Source organism: Diabrotica undecimpunctata, chromosome 3 (genome assembly GCF_040954645.1).
Source record: "Diabrotica undecimpunctata isolate CICGRU chromosome 3, icDiaUnde3, whole genome shotgun sequence".
NCBI classification, from domain to species: Eukaryota; Metazoa; Arthropoda; class Insecta; order Coleoptera; family Chrysomelidae; genus Diabrotica; species Diabrotica undecimpunctata.
The window spans coordinates 81,324,974-81,342,466 of record NC_092805.1 but is presented as its reverse complement, the minus strand read 5'-3'; the positions used below and the strand labels follow the sequence as shown (position 1 = coordinate 81,342,466).

The following is a 17,493-nucleotide window of genomic DNA, read 5'->3' as shown; positions in this document are numbered from 1 at the left end:
TGAAGTACGGGCCATTACTTTGTTTACATATTTGTATTCTAACCTGTAGAACGTTATTCCTGAAGATTTTTTATTAACATTGCTTCTGCCACTGCAACTACGTTGAGAACAAGAAACCATTATTATGCACTACCACAATATATTATTACAGTTTCTGTAAAAGTATTATAAAACTAAAAATATTTGAAAAACAACCAACGTAAATAAACATATACGATCTGTCAAAAGTGGCAAAACAATATGGCCGAAGTGAGGTCTTTTTAATCACGTGATGCCCTCTCCATAGATTCTAACTCGATGGATAAAACTCATGGTACAATGAATACACAAGGTATGATACATAATGTTCCAAAATCAGTTCACTTTCGCGCATGACGTAGTCAAGATCGCTTATTCCCGCAACATTTGAATGTAGTTGTATAGGAAAGACTTTTAATTTTAAGTTTTTTTATATAATTTGGCTAATTTAATTATAGTAATTATAAAGAGATAATAAAATTATGTTATTATAATATTTATCCTTTATAAAACATATATATCCTTTATAAGACAAGTTTTAATTATCTTTTATTACACGTAGGTAAAGGTTAATTAACTTATACTCCAGAGTTCGATATTTCAGATGTTTAAAAAGATACAGAAAAGTGGTAATGGAGGTACACAAAATTTGTACGTATATATACCTACTGAACTAAACACAAAATCAAAATAAATAATGACAAAGTCTACTTTATTTATATCGAATGAGCTAGCTGGCCATCGAATATGAGTGTAGTGAGGGCACACAATATTGCACAACATTTAAAATGACATTTTTGTAATATTCACACATAAAATTATCTTGGTATTGTTTATAATAATGATAACATTGTAAATTTTAATAATGATAACATGATTTAACAAAGAAAAAATATGTTATTTTGGAAGATGCTAAATTGATTTCCTCCGAAACAGTTCTTATTGCAAACTGCATAGCAGGCTGAGGCTAGTTTCTTACTTAACAAATCGATATGAAAAAACCATTTAAGGTTTCATGACTAATAATTAATAAAAATAAAGATTTAGACTTAAGTCGTTAACCTAGAAGTAGTAAGAAGCTGCTCAACATACTTTTTGGACTCTCTGTGTTCGCCTCCTTGTACGCGTTTCTTTTGGTTGGTTAAAAGGGTAGCCGATGTTGATTTAGGCAAATAAAGGCTAGGTACTGCCTCAGGTTTGAGTTTTAGACCCTTTTTAGAAACGTAATTTAAAAGTTCCTGTTGTAGATTTCTTTGGTAATCTTCAGTTTTAAAATGTGTATAACAAATTCTTGCAGTATTAAAATTATCCTATCTACAACAAGATATAATCCACAGTTTTCTGATCACGCTATCTTTAGGAAATGTATGAAACCTAAAGATTTTATCTTCATTGTCACTATTGCAACAAGCAATTGCACAGCGTACTTTGAAAAAGGTACAAAACCAGATATACAATGGCAAATAAAAACTTTCAGTTTTACAAAAAAATACTATACAGTATAAATAAATAGTAACTAAACACCATTTGTATAAAGACACATATATAAGCATATATCTAAATTATTTTTCTATTATAAAATAGATGACTCAGTCAGTATTGAGATACTTTAAAATATATTTATTATCTCATAACTTGCAATTTGCAATAGTCACCATTGATAACCGATATTATTGTTGAACTTTTGTTTTTATACAAGCTTTCTGTCTTGCCGGTGTAAAGTCGTCTGAAGTCGATATTTATTGTGTTTTGCGTTTGAACTAATTTGTGTCTTATTTTCATATTATTATATTGTTTGATAAGTAAATTTTGCATATAATAATCGGTAGGTTATAGCAATGTGTATATTTTTTATTTTACTAAATTTCATTATAACTCATCTAAAATACCATATTGAATTCTAAAACAGATTTTTCTCTGTTGTACTCTATTTTGTTTTTATTTTAGTAAAACTGCTTGGAAGTGAGTGACAGTGGATCAAAATAAGCAAATCTACTACTATTTACCTATTCACAGTATTTCCTCTGCAGAAAATTTTTAAATTTCAAGGGATTTGCATACAAAAAGAGTACTTATATTATTAGTATATGTATGAAAACAAAAATAAATATTTCGCCTGAATCTTTAGGAGAAGTAAAGGTTTTACGCTACTGAAAATATATTTTTTATTCAATTATAACCAAAACAAAACATTTAAAAAAAAATTAGATCACTTTTTAACCATAATTTCAAAATTAATGTGTACGTTAAGCTGTAATAATGGGTTCGAGGTGGTTCAGGCGATCTTAACTACGTCACACTCCTGGGCCAGCTGTCAAATGTCATGCGCAATATCATACCTTGTGTATTCATTGTACCATGGATAAAACTAGTACAAAAGCCCCCTTCCCCAATTACTAAGTAGGTATTTTTACATCATACTGTTTTACACATTACGTTTTGAGAACTGCCATCTACGTACGTTTCCGAATTTTACGCTTGTATGTAATTATTTACGTAAACGATACATCGTAGGACCATGTAGGACTCATTAAACCAATAATTTTTTCAAGAAATTTAACTCCTGTGGGGTTAGTGTGTGTTGGTAGAATTTAATTTTTTAAATTTATTTTAAAGTTAAAAATTACTGGTATAAAATAAATATTTGTATATTTTAGAGTTACCGTTGGACCTTTTAACTCTTAAGAAACAATTCTGCGAGGATATTCTCGAATTATTATTAAAGTTGCGTCTGGGCCTTTGTAAGATTAGAGGCCTACTACTTTATGAAGTATATATGTGCGACAAAGAAATAAAATTAAGAGAAGGGGGAAATAGCGAGGTAAGAGGTATTTTTTGTCTATTAACAACTTTTTATATTCTTAAAAAGTATTTATTTATATTTACATCAATTATCTTTACAATACAATAGTCATGACTAGAGACTGGAAAATATGCACTAAAAAATGTCTAAAATAATCATGAAATATGGATTGTCAAATAGGCGAAATATGCACAAATAATGTGCAAATATGCATTTATAATTTAGATATATGCACTTATTTTTATAAAAATAATTTTAAAGTTTAGGTTAAATACATTGTTGATTGATGTTTGAATTTAAAACAAATTGTATTATTATTTCTTGATATATTTTCTAAACTTCCGGTTTTGTGAGAAATAAAACGGCAAAATATGCAATATCTTAAAATATTTTATTTTTACCACAAGATAAATAGGAATACAATAAAACAACTTTTACATATTTTGATTGTTGCAATAAATAATCATATACTCATTCATATTTTCTAAAGTAATATTATGTTTGTTTAAAGAAATAAAAACATCTCTCAACGGTACAAGGCCTAATTGGGGCATATTTGAAATTTGCTATTAGAGAGGGATCCATATTAATATCTTCATCAAAGTTTCCAATATTTATTATATTATTTAGAATATATTATTTATAATAAAGTAAAACCATTATTTTTGTTTAAAAAATAATAAATTTTTTCTTTACTCCAATTTCCCCATTCAGATTTGATATTTTGTTTTTAACTGAATCAACAATAGAAATACTATAGTAAAGATATACATTTTAAGCCTTTCATTTTGCATTTGAACTTTCAACGATATCGAAATTTAATTGTATATAACACAATTGATTTTTAATAGACTTTTTGTCAATAGTGGTACAATTCGAATCAAAACTTGAAATAACCCTTTTTATGCCGTCGTAGGTAGTGTTCAGCTAAATATATAGCCCTTTTAAGCCAAGTCCCCCATCTGGTTAATACTGGTTCTAGTGGCAATAGAATATAGGGGGTCATATTTTTCAAGAAATAATTTTAATAATATTTTGTCAAATGATGATTGATCAGGTGTAAAAAAATATTAGGGATTCGTTTACAAATCTAGCTATTGTACCATAATTTGTTTTTTCTGAGGATTTAAAACTAATTAAATATAAGTTTTTAAAATCGCCCGAGTCGTTAAGCGCCCTAAGATGTAAATTGTATGAAGCCTTGAATGGACTTAACATTTCCCATAAATTAATATGACTCGAGTAAAGTGATCTGCAGAGTACAAATACAAGGCGATCTGTCACAAGCCTTTGAAAAATATGCAGGGTTACAGCAGAGAGATGCGCTGGCGTTTCTTCTTTTTAATAAAGCATGAATCCGTGAGAAACGAATCAGCGTGCCAAGTGGACCATTTTTGATCAGCACAACTGGCGCTATATTAAATCGATGGTCTGGTTCCAAAAGTGGCTAACTACACAATTGTCGTTTTCAATTAAACGAAATTTTAAGTTTAACCCTGTCGATCAAATCAGGTCTTTCAAATCAAATTATTGCTTTCCTATAAAATATTAGGTAGTAATACTGACAAACACTTTAAATATAAGAGTAATAAATAGTTCTTTAAATTATTCGTGTGGGGAGGGTTTTTCGTAATAAAATGCACGTAGCTACATTTGGAACTTAACTTTATTTTAAATGAAAAATGAATACTGGTTATCTACAATATTACAACTGCAGTAAAATTTATAAAAATAAGTAATAAATAAACAACGGTGTAAACTTCTTGTAAAATAAATATTTTTAAAAAAAATCTTGCTCTTCTTTGTCATTTATATCAGGTAATACCCTCTCGTTATAGAAAGTTATAGATAGCTTAAGAGATCAAGCCTTGCTATAAGATGACATAGACCTACTACAAAATTGGTGCAATCAGAATTTGAGTGTTATTTTCGATGAGAAGCTTACTTTCTGTGACCACATAAACTCTATTTCAATAAAGGCATTTAAACTTTTTGGTTTCGTTACTAGGAATTGCAAGTATTTCTCCATTAATTCAACAAGATTAGTGTATTGTTGCTTAGTTAGAACTTTTTTGGAATATCCACAAGGAATCTACGTTCCTCTATTTGGCTGTATACCATATATTAAAAAATTAATTAAAATCCTTTGTAAAAGGTATGTATTTAAAAACCCAAACGGGCTGTGTTAGACAAAACGTTTTCGGAATATATGTCGCCATGTTACCTAATCCAACGGTAACTTTAACATCCTAAGTATTCTGGCTACATTCATGTACTCCTAGACACCGATGATGGAATAATGTATTCCGAAAACGTTTTGTCTAACACAGCCCGTTTGGGTTTTTTAAATATATACCTTTTACAAAGGATTTTAATTAATTTTTTGGAATACTGTTCAGTTATTTGGTCACCTTATTTTCAGAACAATATTGATACCATAGAAAGAGCATAAATTTTTGAGATATTGTGCTTACCGTGTCCACACTACTATTGAACATCATGATTATTCCTGTATCGAACAACAATTATCTTTACCCTTACCCAAGAACCGTCGTGATATGTCAGGAGCTATATTTATATATAAAATCATACATGGATTTATTGTTTGTCCAAACCTGTTAAGCCAGATTAACTTTAATGTTTCCCATCAAGCTCTACGTTACCACAATGTTTTGAATATTCCTTTCCACAGAACAACCTATGGTATGTCCATTGTACCATAGGTTATAATAAAACAAATGGCGCTAACTTCACCTACATCGAAAGATGTCCATTCCAAAGGTGGCTATGTGTTACTAACTACATATGGAATTGCGAACTACGTTCATTGTGTACATAGATACTAATGGTTCTATATATTCTGGCGCCTATTTTTAAATTAATGCAATTCGCCAAACTTGGAACAAAACTTTAAATAATTATGCGGTTTACTGTGTAAATAGCTCGAAAATGGAAAAATTGTAGTTAGGCAGGTTTGGAACCAAGTCATCGAAATGCGGGATGAACCAAACGTCGAGTTAACGCTTCAATGGAAATGGCTCCTATGGTATGACATGAAAGGCGTTGATAAAGACTGCAAGAGATGTCGAGTTTCACAACAGGGGAACAATCTTTAATAAGTCTTCATAAGATTTGGATTTGATCGCACGCGCCACACGAGGACTTAAAGATATGGTTTCCAACTACTTGATGGCAGCACAAAATATGGGGCTTAAAATAAACGAGGAACAAAACCAAAATGTTGACGTCGATGCCAAATATGAGAGATAAAGCTAGAAACGCCGAACATAATTTTAGCATAGACCACTATAATTTTGAGGTAGTAAATAAGTTTAACTATCTGGGTTCATATCATAACAAGCGATAATGATACATATGTAAACAGAAATTTAAGCCAAAAACCAAACTAACAATATATAGAACGCTCATCCTACCAGTGCTGACATATAGATCAGAAACATGGACTATCTCCAAAACAGACGCAAATCGTCTGCTCGTCTTCGAAAAAAAAATACTACTCAGAATAGTGAGCGGCCATGATCTGTGATAATGGTATTTGGAGAAGGCGATATAATTTCGAATTGTACGAGAAGTATAAAAAAATAGTCAATGGTAGAAGTTTAATATCTTTTACAAAAATAGGTAGACTGTTGGCAACAGTTGGCGATGAACAGAAATTAATGACGAAACAAACTGGAGAAGGTTGAGGCTCAACTAGGGCTGTAGCACCACTGATGATGATAAGACTCGTTAAGAACTCCAACAAATAGATTTGCCATTTGTCGACCCTTTGTATATTTTCGTTAACGAAAACCTAAAGATATTCGGCTTTTAACTGATTTTTAATACTCATCAACACGTCTTTGTAACATTTCACAGACACAGTCATATTTCTTCCGAAGAGTTAAAGAAACTACTACCACTGCCACTTTATGACTGACAAACCTATTATCAATGCATTCTCCTAATTTTAAATGTATGTAAAAAATGTGAGTTTGATTAACTAAGTTATAAACGTAGTGATCCTGCAATGGGATCTTGTAAATTATTAAAAAATACGTTGTTGTCTACCTCTTTTCATTTTTCAAAATAAATGTCTCAAATAAATTCAAATTTCGTTGTAAGGTGCCTTCTGCTTTCATGACACGTCACTTATAGAGAGTAAATGATTATGAATTCGGATAAATTGTGCTGACCAAATTTTAATTTGTTAAAACGTATCGTGAATATGTCTATTGGTACAGCTACCTCACAGTAAACAACCACATATTACCCATTAAAATGTACGGAGAGCTATCAAAATGTTGTGAACCGATATTATTTTGATTTTCCTATTAGTAAGCGGCGTATTTGATTTGCACCTCGTACAATTAGTATATTACGTTTATAAGTCACCCTCCCCAATTTATTATCAGAGTATAGTAGAAGCGAGATTTGTAAGGATAATTGAATATAAATCTACATAAACAGGAGAAATTAAATGTGGGGTGTGTAATATAGAGGTTGATGGATAAAGTTTGCAACTCTATACATCAACTACATCACCTAATGTAAATGTATATATATATATATATATATATATATATATATATATATATATATATATATATATATAATGAACCAGAAGTATTTAACGTTTACTTTATATATATATATATATATATATATATATATATATATATATATATATATATATATATATATATATATAAATATATATATATATATATATATGAAATATATATATAATATATATATATATATATATATATATATATATATATATATATATATATAAATATATAGAAAAAATGTAGGTGTTACAGTATCTAACTACTTAATACTTTGATCAATGTCTGAATAATGACAATATTATTATGAGATTAAATGAATAGTTATAATTGTTATACAATGTTAATCTTGCAAATATTTTCCTTGATAAGGAGTAAAAATTTAGTTATAATAATTGGAATGATCTGTGATTTCCTATAATGTATGTGAGACAATGCAGCATAAACGCTGATTTTGTTTTAAAGAACGTTACACAGAGATTGATCACAAATTCTTGTTTTAGATAAATTCAGATAGTTCAAATAAGTATCTACTAGAAGCTGCCGTTATTTTAAAATACGATGCTAGTGCTCCTGAAATTGTGAAACAAGTTGTACAAGTGAATGGAAATTAATGCGTATAATATGTGAATAAAAATTTGTAAACACAATAAAAACGTTCTTATAAAGCCAAATCTTCTCGTTTTTCTTCTTAAGATACCTATCCGTTCTAGATTATGGTGACCAGTAATGAAATTCTCAATTTATTAACAACTACGCAGAAAAGTACAGTGATTGTTAGCGAAACTTTCGAAGATTATAACCAAGAAGTATCTACGTCTTCTTCCAGGTGTTTCTATCAACTTTTCCCCGAAGAATTAGTTTTAATTGACTATATCTCTGTTCGTTTCTCGTAATATGACCCAAATATTGTATTATTTGTTTTTAGTAAAAATCCCTCGCCCCAGCATCGTGTTATCGAGCCATACATATTGTATGTGATCTGGTAAGCCGGAGTATCTTTCCAAAAATTTTCTTATGCATATGTACGAGAGCCGTACACTTTATTATACTTAGTACTTTCCATTCATTATTTGTTGTACTTGGCGATCTTCTTGTGTATTTAACACGCAAATTATTATTGTTAGTTATCACTACATCATTGAGTGTTGGTCTAGCTAGTTTATTAACTATTATGTGCTACTGGTTGGTCTGTAAGTACAGTACGGCCAACTATAGCTTGTAGTCACCATTTTCAAGTAGGTACACTTTTAGGGACATATTATAAAGATAAAGGGAGAATTATGTATAGTATAAATATTATATATTATAAAAAGTGAGATGGTTGGTTTGAAGGAGTGTTTACTCATGTAGTTCCTAATAATCACTCCTGACAAATTCCAGGCAATTCCTCTGAGAAATTTGATTGATTTTTAAGCTTGCGCAGGTTTATTTAATAGAGTAATGAAAGTGGAACAGATGCTAGACAAATGGAGAAGTAGTATATTAGTACCTGTTTAGAAAAACAAGGGAGATATACAACAATACACAAATTACAGCGTCATAAAACTACTTAGCCACATCATGAAAATAGGGGAAAGAGTAATTGATAGACAGATACGTAAAGAAAAAGAAATATTCTATAATACGTAAAAGATAAAATCTTTTAGCGAAAGCCGCTATCGCTTTATTAAATTAAATGGCCAAATATATGGCCTAGGAGGACAAATTCGTTAAACTTCCCGTGCTCGAATCGGTATCAATAAAGTGTTATGATCATTTCGGCCTATCCCAGCCTCATCAGACACTTGGGCTGATACAAATTCAACCTCCGAAAGTCTAACGAATGTCTCCCAAAATTTCACTACAACAGTAGTTAGCTTACAAAGGCGCCACCTGCTTTGGCGGCCGTGAACGAAACGATATGATAATATCGTTTTCTGTATCCTTTGCGCTATGCGAAATGTGTAAAAGATAAAATCTTTTAGCGAAAGCCGCTATCGCTTTATTAAATTAAATGGCCAAATATATGGCCTAGGAGGACAAATTCGTTAAACTTCCCGTGCTCAAATCGGTATCAATAAAGTGTTATGATCATTTCGGCCTATCCCAGCCTCATCAGACACTTGGGCTGATACAAATTCAACCTCCGAAAGTCTAACGAATGTCTCCCAAAATTTCACTACAACAGTAGTTAGCTTACAAAGGCGCCACCTGCTTTGGCGGCCGTGAACGAAACGATATGATAATATCGTTTTCTGTATCCTTTGCGCTATGCGAAATGTGTAAAAGATAAAATCTTTTAGCGAAAGCCGCTATCGCTTTATTAAATTAAATGGCCAAATATATGGCCTAGGAGGACAAATTCGTTAAACTTCCCGTGCTCGAATCGGTATCAATAAAGTGTTATGATCATTTGGGCCTATCCCAGCATCATCAGACACTTGGCCTGATACAAATTCAACCTCCGAAAGTCTAACGAATGTCTCCCAAAATTTCACTACAACAGTAATTTAAGCCATTTAATTTAATAAAGCGATAGCGGCTTTCGCTAAAAGATTTTATCTTTTACACATTTCGCATAGCGCAAAGGATACAGAAAACGATATTATCATATCGTTTCGTTCACGGCCGCCAAAGCAGGTGGCGCCTTTGTAAGCTAACTACTGTTGTAGTGAAATTTTGGGAGACATTCGTTAGACTTTGGGAGGTTGAATTTGTATCAGCCCAAGTGTCTGATGAGGCCGAAATGAGGCTGGGATAGGCCAAAATGATCATAACACTTTATTGATACCGATTCGAGCACGGGAAGTTTAACGAATTTGTCCTCCTAGGCCATATATTTGGCCATTTAATTTAATAAAGCGATAGCGGCTTTCGCTAAAAGATTTTATCTTTTACACATTTCGCATAGCGCAAAGGATACAGAAAACGATATTATCATATCGTTTCGTTCACGGCCGCCAAAGCAGGTGGCGCCTTTGTAAGCTAACTACTGTTGTAGTGAAATTTTGGGAGACATTCGTTAGACTTTCGGAGGTTGAATTTGTATCAGCCCAAGTGTCTGATGAGGCTGGGATAGGCCGAAATGATCATAACACTTTATTGATACCGATTCGAGCACGGGAAGTTTAACGAATTTGTCCTCCTAGGCCATATATTTGGCCATTTAATTTAATAAAGCGATAGCGGCTTTCGCTAAAAGATTTTATCTTTTACACATTTCGCATAGCGCAAAGGATACAGAAAACGATATTATCATATCGTTTCGTTCACGGCCGCCAAAGCAGGTGGCGCCTTTGTAAGCTAACTACTGTTGTAGTGAAATTTTGGGAGACATTCGTTAGACTTTGGGAGGTTGAATTTGTATCAGCCCAAGTGTCTGATGAGGCTGGGATAGGCCGAAATGATCATAACACTTTATTGATACCGATTCGAGCACGGGAAGTTTAACGAATTTGTCCTCCTAGGCCATATATTTGGCCATTTAATTTATTCTATAATACGTTTGGTTTTATTCAAGGTAGATCAGCAACAGATGTAACTTTTATTATGATGATCACAAGACAGCTGATAGAAAAATACAGAAATAAAGCATAGCATATGAATTAACAAAGCATATGATATAGTTCCTTAAGATATTATGTGGTGGGCGCTTAATAAGAAAAGAGTTGGCGGTGCATATATGAAGATTATTGTGAGAAACATATATGAGAGAATAACAACTAGTGTTGGGACAGGTGGTATGTAAGAGACTGATCAATTTGATGTGAAGGTAGGATTGTATCAAGACTTGGTGTTTAGTCCTTCTTTATTATCATGTCGAAGAACTAATGTTGGATCAGATAACAGGTAAACCACAGGCTAACACTCTCTGGTGCTTAATGTATGCTGATGATGTAGTGTTAGTATGAAATTCTGAAAGAGATTTAGAATAAAAACTGGAACAATAGAGACAAGTGCTTGAGGAAAAAGCTTTAAAACTTATTAGGACAAAAACAGATTACCGTAAAATCGGGTGAAATTCATCACTATAAAATTATTCATTCTAAAATATGGCAGTAAATTGTAAAATTTGCTACATATTTTCTACTAATATGATTCAACAAGATATATATTAAATATTTCCCCATAAAAAATATTTTTTATTAAGATTTTGATTAAAAAAATGCAAACAACTGGATGAACAATTTAATACCCTGAAGGGGGCGAAATTGATTACCCCTTTTTAAGTGAATGAAAATAGCATAATATGTAATATTAGCCGATCATGTTCACCCCACGTTATAAGTATTTTTCAAAAAATGTAAGCATTTTGAAAAATGTATACTGGGGTAAAATTGATCATTGCAATTTAAACCACAATTTGTTTTTCTACAGATTTATTTTATTTACACAAAAAACAAAAATATTCTAATACGCCCTAAATTAGGATTCACAAACAAAAGTTATCAATGATATTAAAAAAAAACTGAACTAAATAGCCATATTCATTCAAAACTAATATTTTCTAAAAATAGTAATCGTATGAAACAGGTATGAAAAGTAAATTTTAATATGCTTAAACCAAAGAATGACAAAGTTGAGCTAGTACTGTAATGTAGAACACTAAAAAACATAATTTTAAACATGTTTAAACATATGTATATTAAGTTTAAAGTGATATTCTACATCTCCACTACATCAATCCGTTTTTGAAACATACAAGCTGTTTTTGCTGAATTAAGGAATTCAGGATAGGGTAAAATGGCAATACTTCTCCATCTAACCCCATCATTATTGTCAGACTCATCTGAGTTAGACATTTCACTTTCTGTTTCATTATCACTTGGTGGCTCTTCTTCACTGTGGCTTGAAGTTTCATTAGGTTGCTGAGCTACAACACCTTTTCCTGGATCGACATTTAGTTTGGATCGATTAATATTTTACCTGGATGGTGCAGTTGAATATCTTTTCTCCTTTAGATAATGTACCAAAAGGTTGTCGATTTGGCCCTCAATCTCTTCAACTTCTCTACGTAACTTATTTAAAACTTTCTCGGTGGAGAAGGGCTAAATTCCCGTTACTGCAAAGGAGGAAACAATAATTCGTTTTATAGCGCATTTTCGTTCGCTGTTTTTCTTTTTTTTCGTCCATGTGCTCGAGGGTAGTGTTTAACAAGTTTGGAAAATCTTTCTTATCTTTTGTTGTTAATGTAAGGTGACAGTTTTGTAAATCACTAAGAGTTTCTCTCCAAGCCATCTGAAAGGGATGGAAAAAACCGGTATCAAGTGGTTGGGTAATAGTTTTTGACCAATCATATAAAGCCCACATTATTTTGTTCGCATAAAAATATCACATAAAAATATCACCTCATCGGTAAAATGTAAGGAAAGGTTATCTCCTATGATGATTTTTCGCCCTTCAAGACTTTTTGCATGTGGTAAAAAGGTGAAAACCAATCTGAAAATGTTTGTGAATTTATCCGTCCACGATTATATCGAGAACCTACAGAGCAGCATCCATCAGTACAGCAAGGTGATCCTTTTGGACCATTTTCAGTCCATTATAACCACATTTTTTCTACTTTATAAATTGTATATGGTGGTAACAGCAATCCTGAAACCGAAGCCCACATTATTATAGTCGTTGCTCCTTTAGTAAAATTTAAAACCCGTTCGGAATACTTGGTGCCGCGTTGAAATTTCATTTCCTTTGGGTTATCTTGCACATTGGTGTTGTCGTAATTGAAAATATTATTAGGTGGAATATTTTCTAATTCTCTACGCAGATTCTCGAAGTAGGCAACTAAAGTTTCTTTTGAAATATTAGCTCTAGGTCTTTTAATATTCGTCGCCAATTTTTTGGTAATTTCTCGTTTATGCCGTCTCAGTAATGAATATACCCATTCAGTTCCAGGTAAATTGTTTTTTAAAAGAGGCTCTTGTCGAACATTGATATCCAAAACACTTTTGGCTAAATATTTTTATGTTTTATGTTTTTATGCTGTATAATGGTTTTTTCTTTGTACATCGTATACAGTACAAGATTGGTCATGTATTGAGTTTTAGAAAAGCTAATTGTAATGGTAACTCGTGCACAAGAGCTCTAAAGATCTAGAAGAAGTTGGCATGCATGATTTATCCGGTCTGCAATAAGAACTAGGTCGTCTGCAAATCTCAAATCCATTTATATTGACTCTTATATTTTCCCAATTAGTGTTTCCCATAGTGCTCTACAACTATGCGGTGAATAGTTTAGAAGAGATGGCGTCTCCTTGCCAAATACCCTTCTCCAAGGGACATGTATTTACGTCGCCTTAGTACTTTCCGGTTCGCCATGGTACTGCATACTTAAGAATATTACCGGTAAGATTTCACTATATTTTATAAGTAAATTTGTATGTTTTGTGTTAAAACTTTAAAAGGTTAAATAATAGACTTAGGAATGGAATTAAGGAATATTACTAAAATTTCCACATAAACTTTAAAAATATAAAAAAATCAATATGGTAAAATATTATTGTATATTTCTATTTATATCTATAACATATTTAACTATAATAAATAACACCTATATATGTTTTGTTGCCAATATCACATCTTTATATCATTCGGGTGTTCTCCATTTTGATTTCATTAAGTAGAATAGATATCCTTATCCATTCTGCAAAGAACAAAGCCAAAACGGACCTATTTTAAAGCTTTTCATGTCAGTTGAATACGTTGGCATTCAAGTCATGGTGCGATGGACAGTTACGTTGCCTTCAAAATAATTGTCAAAACTACCATACCTCGCTTTTATTATTGGTAAGCTATTTCTGTATTTAAATCTGTCATACTCTGGATTTGTCGAGGGTTTCCCTCTACTGCCGAAACGCAGAAGTCGGTTTGTAGCTGAACCAGGAGGCAATACCTAAAAAGTACACAGTAAACGTAAGTACATTATGATGGAAAATATGGCAGTAACTAAGATAGGGAGAAATAATATAAATATGTGAATAGATGACCGTATAGGTACGAATAATTTAGTATTTAATCTACTCGACTCAAGAATAGAGTTGTTTTCTGGAACATTATATACAATTATATTATGTAAACGGTTTATACAGCCAATTGCCTCCTGAATTATATCTTCATGAACCTCTGCTCTTACTGATAAACTAACATTATCAAATTTCCTTTCCAATTACTGCATTTTATTTTAAGATTTGTGAGAAATACTATTGCAAATCACTTTTATATTTTTACTTCTCATTCGGATGATGTGATTAGCACCTAGCACCGTCACCTTGTAAACCAATAAACGAGGTATGCAGAGATTTTGTAAATTTGTAGACATGAACGAAATAAATTCATTATACTAGTTTTTTCTTAAGTTGACAAACAACTTGACCTGAACTTTAAGAATAGTGTGTAAAAATTTCACCAAAATATAATTAGTATATTGCTACGACAGTTTAGTGAGATTTATTGCATATAGAAAAAGTTCCTTGACGAAAAATAAGAAGTGAGTATTAAAGAAATCTAGAATTATCGAGATGTGATCGAAAAATCCCGAAATGTCTAGTAGTGTCTTGAACAAGATGTTAACAGTTTAAGTAACAGTAGTATTGTGTAGTTTATAGTGGTAATTGTGTATTGTAAACAAGTTGGCGTTTTAATAAATTGATTACAGAGATGTGTAACATTGGACTCCCTCACGGTTTTTTAAAAATGGAAGAAAAGGAAGAAATGCGTAGTGATGTGAAGGAGAGATGTATAGAAGAGGAAGAGATGCGTAGTGATGTGAAGGAGAGATGTATAGAAGAGGAAGAGAAATGTATGCAAAAAGAGGAAGGGAAAAAGAGAAGCGAAGGGAGGTGGAGAAGAAGCATAGACAAGAGGAAGAAGAGAGGCTTAGAAAAGTAGAGGAGGATATTATGGATGATTTATCTCAAATTCACGAAAATTCTAATTTAGAGATAAGTTAAATTACTAGTAGAATAGATAAATTTAAAGAACAACAGAACGATATTAAAAACCGGTTTAGAAAATAAAATAGAACGATAACACAACTATTTAGAAAATTAAACAGAACAACAGCAAAATGTTTTAAAATCTAATTAGAAAGACAAAGAGTTGAGTTAGAAAGAAAAATTAATACCCAACGTTCTTTATCTAATATTGTTTCTACTGTTGTTTGTTTGTAAAACTTATAACTTTTAATTTGAAGCTGCGGTTAGACCAAATGAATGGACTGAAAAATAAATGGCAGCTTCCTAGCTAGTGTCGCTTCGAGGGCAGACAGTAACAGTCGTGAAATTTCTTCCAAAAGATGCACCCAGTTATACCTCTCTTGTTCAAGCTTTAGAGAGAATATATGGCCAGCAGTATCTAAAGCAAGTTTTTCAAAGTCAGCTAAAAATTCGATATCAAAAGCATAACGAAAGCCTACCAGAATTTGAAGCCGATGTTAAAAGATTAATGCATTTGGCGTACTCTCAGGCACCTAAAGATTTTCTGGATCAAATTGGTATACAGGCATTCATATTGGACAATTATAAGAATTCATAGTTGGAAAAGTGCCAAAAAAAGAGCGAAAAGAAAGATAATGATTTAAAAATGGAGTAAGACTTATTTGTTAGGAAATAACCAAATACAATGGAACTATAAAGATGTAATGGGCTTAATGGGAATCTCTGTATCTTTCCAATCGTCTATTATATCGGAAGTCGAAAAGCCCCGATGGAGTACTTATAGTTTAACAAGTGATACTGCCAAAATTACACATTAAAAGTATGTTGCAAGAACTTCATAGCAACCTTTCCGGAGAACATTTTGGTGCCAAAAGAACACTGACCAGAGTTCGAAACTAATTTTACTGGATCAATTGCCGCCGAGATGTAGAAGATTGGTATCGCCCTAGAACAAGAAATCGTGGTAAAATAGCACGATATCTTTCCGGAGAACCTTTTGAACGACGTGTCTATTGTCGGTCCACTTTTGATGACATAGAGAGGAAACAACTACTTAAAAGTCGCAATGGATTATTTTTCAAAGTGGCCTGAAATTGCACCTTTTCCTATCAAGAAGCAACTCCAGTAGCATAAGCATTCATAACACTCATCGTATCAAGATATGCAGTTTCTTTGGGGTTACATTCTGATCAATGACGAAATTTTGAATCAGACTTATGGCAAGAATTAAATTAAATATTGGATATTAAGAAAACTCGCACTACGACTCTCCATCCGCAATCAGACGGAATGGTCGAAAGATATAATAGAACTGTTTGTCAATACATTTTAATGTTTGTCTGTGATAATCAAAAAGATTGGGATACTTTAATTCTTCTATTACTGTTAGCATAGAGAAGTTCCTAACATGAAGCAACCGCTTATTCTCCATCGATAATGATTACCGAAAGAGAAATCAAGCTTCCTTAAGGTTTTATTTTTGGAAGATTACTTTTGGGGCCCGAAGTAAAGGATGCTAATTTTTTTTTCGATTCTCTCTGACGATTCGACTTACAATGCGTGTAGGGAGAAAGTCTCACTGTGCTTGCGATATGTTGATTTAACAGATGTGAATCCATTCTTGCAAATCTCATAGTTACAACTCTAAAAAGCATGGACTTGAATATTGTCATGTGGTTGGTCGCGATTAGGATGGGCTGCAGATGTGAGAGGTTATTTGCACAATGTCCAAGCATATATTCGTCAATAATAACCTCTTTATGGGTACGAAATTGTGTTGAGATCGTGCAATCTGTTGGTTCCTACTTTAGACATTCGGCTCAACTTACTGCCGTTCTAGAAGAAAAATTCCAAATCTGTACCAGCCGATCATCAAAAAGCCTGCTTGCGATATGCGAAACATAGTGGTCCACAAGCATGAAGCCAATATAAAATTCAAAAAAAATTATTCGGCCTCTGTGCATGCTCTTGAAGAACTCCAATGTATCCATAATAAAGAAACATCGCAGCACGACGTCTAAATGCGTAAAGCACTGCGATTGTCGAATTTTGTTATGTACCTAATGATTCTTCAAAAAGTCATGAGCTATACATTGTCGCTATTAAAGCAACTGTATGCGATTAACACAGACCTCATACCAGCCACGTTAATACTGTCATTAATGTTTTGCAACTTTTGAGACATA

The 17,493-nt window shown here is 32.2% G+C and overlaps 2 protein-coding genes across 3 annotated transcripts in view; one reads left to right on the top strand and one right to left on the bottom strand.

Moving 5' to 3' along the window:
* Positions 1-8,066, top strand: part of LOC140435666 (SET domain-containing protein SmydA-8-like) — a 47,772-nt gene extending 39,706 nt beyond the window's left edge. The window contains exons 5-6 of the mRNA XM_072524386.1: positions 2,676-2,839; positions 7,896-8,066. Coding sequence (XP_072380487.1) covers positions 2,676-2,839; positions 7,896-8,006 — 275 coding nt within the window. The 3' untranslated portion in view covers positions 8,007-8,066. The remainder of the gene's footprint in view (positions 1-2,675; positions 2,840-7,895) is intronic.
* A 5,791-nt stretch (positions 8,067-13,857) lies between these two features.
* Positions 13,858-17,493, bottom strand: part of CngB (Cyclic nucleotide-gated ion channel subunit B) — a 50,770-nt gene continuing 47,134 nt past the window's right edge. For both annotated transcript variants that reach the window (XM_072526137.1, XM_072526138.1), the window contains one exon: positions 13,858-14,265. In XM_072526137.1, the coding sequence (XP_072382238.1) occupies positions 14,083-14,265 (183 nt within the window). In that variant the 3' untranslated portion in view covers positions 13,858-14,082. The remainder of the gene's footprint in view (positions 14,266-17,493) is intronic.